At 46.2% G+C, this 6,000-nt stretch overlaps 1 protein-coding gene across 3 annotated transcripts in view; it reads right to left on the reverse strand.

Moving 5' to 3' along the window:
• Positions 1-4,044, reverse strand: part of USP28 (ubiquitin specific peptidase 28) — a 74,606-nt gene extending 70,562 nt beyond the window's left edge. Inside the window, exon 1 of one of the 3 annotated variants that reach the window (XM_090265957.1) lies at positions 3,876-4,044. In XM_090265957.1, coding sequence (XP_090122083.1) covers positions 3,876-3,932 — 57 coding nt within the window. In that variant the 5' untranslated portion in view covers positions 3,933-4,044. The remainder of the gene's footprint in view (positions 1-3,875) is intronic. The other 2 variants (XM_090265960.1, XM_090265958.1) reach the window with 2 other exon arrangements.
• Between the last annotated feature and the right edge of the window lie 1,956 nt (positions 4,045-6,000).

A 6,000-nucleotide genomic window follows, 5' to 3' on the forward strand; every position in this document is an offset into this window, starting at 1 on the left:
TAAAAAAATCACTGATTTGATCAGAAGGTGGTCAGTCACTGGTCACTTCCAAGAGATCTGATACATTTGCTGGCAATAAATACTAAAAGCCTCTTATTGGCAAGGCTCTCGCTGGGCAGCCTGGAGAATGCTGATCACACAAAACCACTCATTGCCCTACAGTCTAACCTTCTGCTGCCTGGTCAGCCTCTCTGGGCAATCAGCCTTCTTGCTGGAGTCTAGACTGATCCCCACAGCCAACTCCTAACTGAGTGTTTACAGAACCTGTTTATGCTACCTCAAGGTGTCGTGGGATCTAGGAACCTCAGACTGGGGCTGTCCCTCACATAAGCCAAGATCTAATGTTGTTAGGTCTTTGTTTTCTAAGTTTTCTACAGTGAACTGGAATTATACTGTAATTGGAAAAACACTAAAAAAGAAACAAGGAGATTTAGAAACTGTTCAAAAATTTAACAAAAGAAAGGAGATGGACAAGGCGACAGCTGAACAAGACAGAAGAGGACTGTGTCCGTAGCTGAATGGAAAGTAGGAATTCTCTGGAGTAGGACAGAGCGTCTCAAAGTTTATCACCCAGGGATCTTGTCAAAAGGCAGATTCTGATTCAACGGGTATAGAGCAGAAGCCCAGTGGTGTGATGATGTGTAGAGCTGTAGAGCTTGCTTATTTCCTGTGGCAATTTCAAGCTACCAACATGAGATCACTAAACAGAGCTGGGAAGAGATGTATACAATCAGCTGAAGAGGTAGTAAAAGCTGGCTCCAGCATATCCATGTTTCTGTATTTCTAACAAACTCCTAGGTGATGCAGATACTGCTGGTCCATGCACCATATTGTGAACCTCAAAGAAGACAATAGTAAAGGTATCTGCGTTAGGCCAGGACAAAGGAAGTGTGAGAGAACTTAAGAGAGTAAGGAAAGACATCTAGATCAGGGTTTCTCAAGCTCAGCATTACTGCCATTTTGGGCCAGACAACTCTTTGTTTTAGGGGGCTGTCCTGTACATTGCAAGATGTTTAGCAGCATCCCTGGCTTTCACCCACTAGATGCCAGCAGCACCCTCCTCCAATAATCACAACAGAACCAGAGTTCTAGAGAGTAATATGAAGGTTCTAACCCAAAACAATGGGTGGGTCTACCGACTAAGAAGTAGGATCAGGGAAATCTTTGGCTCTTGGAGTCAGAATTGCCTGGATTCAATTCTGGCTGTACCTCTTACTAGCTGGGTGACCCTGAGCAAATTACTTAACAAGTACAAGCCTTCTCATAAGAAAACTTCATAGAGAAGTCATAAGTACTGAGATAATACTCTTATATGTTAAGTTATGAACAAACATTCTGGTACACAGTAGGTGCTCAATGTTAGCTACTTTTATCATCAACATCATTATTTTCCTTGAAAAATATCTGCTTCAGTTGGCTATTGCTTTAAATTTCTTTGCTGAAACAAAACACATGGAAAGATCTTGCCTGCTGAGGCATTATTTGTCAACGTTTTATAAATATCATACTGTGTAGCTGAGGAGGCATGAGAGCTGTGAAAGGCAACGAAGCACTCATTTTCTGATGCTCCAAAAATCACAATTCATGAGACAAGGTAAATGAGAATGAAAAACCAATAAATCTAGGGAAAACAAAAAGGATGTGAAATTTTCACTCAAGCTGGCAGATTTCCATAGGCTTCAGTGAGCGGGAAGAATGTGTGATGAACCCTGGTACCACTGCCAAAGATGACAGGTTTCTAAGAACCAACCTGACTTCAACTTGTTTATCCTACAGTAACAGTAATGTTGCTCCTGGTTTTTTATCCAAGTCAAGAATTGATTGAAATACAGAGCCTGTCTGTAAATAATCTCTTTAGATACTCAATTATCATTCTGCAGTCTGGGGAATTTAATATTATCACAAAGTATCCTCCTTTAGGTTTGAGTAGGTACTGAAAACCTATTTCAAGAGGCTGTAGAGAGTTCTGTTTGTCCCATGTACAACTTACCAATAAGAGAAGGGAAGCATTCTAGGTTTTAAATAGCTTCACAGTGTCTGGGAGGAAAGCTCTCCTCAACTAGAGCAATTGAAGATCCTCTGAGAGAAATATAGAATGCTACAGAGAATTCAAAACGGAGTCCATTTTAACATGAAAGTTATCAAGATGAGGAAGTTGATAAAACTCTTCCTTCTGAGATGTGAAAGTTACTTTCTCCATACAAGATTCCTTCAACCTAGCCTGCTAACTTCAAGCATTTTACTTCAGCAAAAACAAAAAGGGCAAACATTATCAAACATACCGAGCTTATCATCTGTCTGTATGGAGCAAATCACTGGAAAGAACAGTTAATGTCATCACTCTGCAGGAAGCCAGGAATCAGGGTACTCCAGCCAACCACTGCCATTGGACTTCCAAGCTTTCCAAAAATAGCTATGACTTATATACAGTGCTCATCAAACACCTCACATACAAAAGTCTCAAACAGATAGAGAGGAGATAGGGGTCACTACTCAAACTGTGGCAAAGGGAAATGAAGATGCAGCTGATTAACAGGCACATGGTCTCATCTGACAGTCCTGACAAATTTAAATGACTTGCTCTCCCTTAAAAAAATCTCTTCTCTAAATCAATACAGCTGTCTCAAAACTAAGATTTTTCCCACTTGTTTTTAGTCATTGTCTTAAAAGCTAATAGAATTCATCTCTGAAACCACAGAAAATGCTGACATTTAAGGAGGCACTGGTGAACACCTAACAATGCTATTTCCATTAGTAATCAGCACATTCATTTCGAGGCCCAGACCTGGAGGTTTCTTTTACTACAGGAGTTTTAAAAGGACGTGTGCTCACTCTATGCACTACTGGTCTCCTGAGTGCATGAAAATAGCAAAGAGGTATAAAAGGCTTCTCACGTGGAGGTATCTGACAGCTTTGTACTGTAAATATTTTATAACACTCATTTCCAAACTCAAATTTGAATACTTGGCACTAGTTTCTCATTCTGTGTTGAGAAAAAGCAGTTTGAGGGGTGATGAGGTAGTTAGGTTATAACATTCCTAAGTAACATTAGAAGACACGTTCCCATCGCCCACTTCCCGAATTTATCCGCACAAACGTTAGCCTTTGGATATTCTCCCAAACCGGTGTTTTTTTACTCTCACCATCTGAGCTCTGAAATCCTCATACTGATTTCGATCTTCCTAGATAACATAATAAAAAACATTAACCGCATAGCTTCTATTAATCAAGCTGTTCCTTCCCCCTTCTTAAAAAATCTAGAGTGATGAGTGCTACTATTACTATCACTACTGGGGAGGCTGCTCTCTGTTTACAAATAAAAGAGCGGGGGTGGGAGGTAGAGGAAGATAGGAAGTCGTAGCTAGGGACCCTGGTCTTTTCACAAGGTGTTGATACTCACCTGAAGATAGATATCTTCTCTCTGCGTGAGGCTCTTTAAAGCAGCACTGCCATGAAACGGATTTTAAAACAAAAACCACCAAAAGTTAAGCCTTTGGAAGTTTCTCACCCGTGATCGCGGCCGAGGAGCGCTATCCTTAGAGAGTCCTGATGCAGTCAACCCCACGACCAGCCCTTATGTTTCTTTCTTCCAAAACATCGAATCCCCTCGAACTTCAGCGACCCGAATTCAGTCTCTGCAACTCAAGCCTTGCAAAGACTTCAGCCTCCTCCCCAGCCCCCGACCTCAGCCTCGTGGACTCACCGCCGGACGCGCTCTGCAGGCCACCCCCCCCCCACGCCCCCGCTAGCGCCCAGTCCCACAGGGCCCGCCCGCCCGCGACCCGCGCCGCTCCCGCTCTAGTCCCGCACCCTCTCTTTCTCCCGAGCCCGGTCGCCCCACCCCGCCCGGCTCCCATCGCCTCCGCAGAGCCCACCGAGCCGTGGCGATCTGCCGCTCCGGCCGCGTCGTCCTGCTGGAGCTCTGCAGTCATGGCCGAGACGCCCCTCTACGGTTCACCGCCTCCTTCCACAGCCAGCCCAGCCTCGCAGTGGGAGGAGGAGGAGGCAGAGGCGGAGGAGGAAGGTCCACCTCCGCCCTCCACTCCGCTCCGCCCCCGCCCCCGCCCCCGCCCGGCGCTCGCAAGAGGTCCAGCCCACATACCCCGCCCTCGGCCTGCGCGCGCACCCAATGCGCGCGGCCGAGAGGCGAGCCACTTTGCGTGCTCCCGCGCACACCGGGCTCTCTGACCCGACGTCCGACACGTGACCTCAGCCCCGCTCGCAGCTAATGGTCAGCGTCGCCGCCCACGGCGTTACGTTCTCGTCGCCCAGGAAGTGGCTTGCGGGGCCCCGATCTCTGTGTCCCGGAGGCTCCTTAACGTTGTTCTGCTTTCCAAGTCTACTCGTTTCTAGGACTCACCACTGGCTCAATCTTCCCCTCCGACGAGTTAAAGCTGCTTCCCATTTTGGGACCCTGCCTAGGGACAGCGTAAATAGAGGGTGGCCCACCTGGCCATGTAGCTATTTTAAAGTCCAGTGACACGAAAAATTACTAATCTTTAATAAAGGAGAGCAGAGGTTGAACGGAGTGGTCTTTCTAAACTTAAAGGTCTGTCCACTGATGCCCATCCTGATACCCTAACACCGGCCTGGGCATGGAGAGTGTAGACAGTATCCACTAGGTGTTTTGTCACCAAAAAGGATCGGGGCGGGGTGGGTGGCGGAGAAAGGGTTGCAACTCAGTGCATGCTGACTCGTCAAGGAACGTGTACACACTGCTGCCAAGATGGAGAGGTACTTTAATAGAGGGCGGGGAGGAATTTAAGGAGAGGGCCATTTAAACATAGAGCTTTATTATAAGCATGGATTTCTGCCTGCAGGGTTCACTTGATAAGAGTTCAAGAACTTCTTCCATAAGCGCTAGTTCCTCCCACAGATCCTCCCATTGATCTTGTCAAAAATATTTATCAGGAGCAAGAAGGCATTTAGGGTCAAGTTCTCAAAAACCCCACTGAGACGAAGGTCCATAAGTTTAGTGCCTATGTTTTTTGTTTTTCTTGTATTGTTTCAGGGCTTGTATTAAAATCTTTAGTACATTTTGAGTTAACTTTTATATATGGTGTCAGCAGTCTAGTTGCATTGTTCTCCACGTGGCTTTCCAGTTTTCCCAGCACCATTTAGTAAAGACACTGCCCTTCCTCCATTCTATGCTTTTGGCTCCTTTGTCAAAAATTAGTTGCCCACATATGTGTGAATTTATTTCTGGGCTCTCAATTATATTCCGTTGGTCTGTTGTCTTTTTCTGCCAATGCCATACAGTTTTGACTATTGTAGTTTTGTAGCGGCCCTGGCTGGTTTAGCTCAGTGGATTGAGCGTCGGCCTGCGAGCTAAGTGTCGCTGGTTCGATCTTCCAGTCAGGGCACATCAGAGAAGGAAAACTCTGACTCCAAAAAACCTCCGCTGCCTTGCGGCATACCTCTTCAGGGGAAAGGCTAAGGGAGTAAACCCCGACAGAAAATCCGGAGCCGGAGTCCCTAAGGCGGTTTGACGTTGTAGTCAACACCGGCAACTCCTGCGGCGCACCTGAACCCAAGCTGTATCGACTCCGTCTTTCCCTTGGACCCTTCAGCTGCGAAGAGAGGGGGGGGTCTGCTGCATGGGCAACAGCAGACCCTCCATATCACCCTGCCCAGGCTCTGTAGCTTCAGCGTCATCGCATGATGTCGATTCAACACGGGAGGAGACAGATACCGTGTCACTCCCGAGTCGGACTGCACAGCCATTCTCGGCAGTGCAGATAGACTCTTGAGAAGCTACACCATCGTCTCTCGAGACGGACGGCTGCCGACGAGTTTTGTAGTACAGTTTCAAGTCAGGGAGCGTAATACCTCCAGCTTTGTACTTTTTTCTCAGGGTTGCTTTGGCTATTCAGCATCTTTTGTGGTTCCACATAAATTTTAGGATTATTTGTTCTAATTAAATGAAAAATTCCATTGGGATTTTGGTGGAGATTGCATTAAATGTATATGTTGCTTTAGGTAACATGGCAATTTTAACAG

The sequence above is a fragment of the Furipterus horrens genome, unplaced genomic scaffold, assembly GCF_987537825.1.
Source record: "Furipterus horrens unplaced genomic scaffold, mFurHor1.1.pri manual_scaffold_2, whole genome shotgun sequence".
Lineage (NCBI taxonomy): Eukaryota > Metazoa > Chordata > Mammalia > Chiroptera > Furipteridae > Furipterus > Furipterus horrens.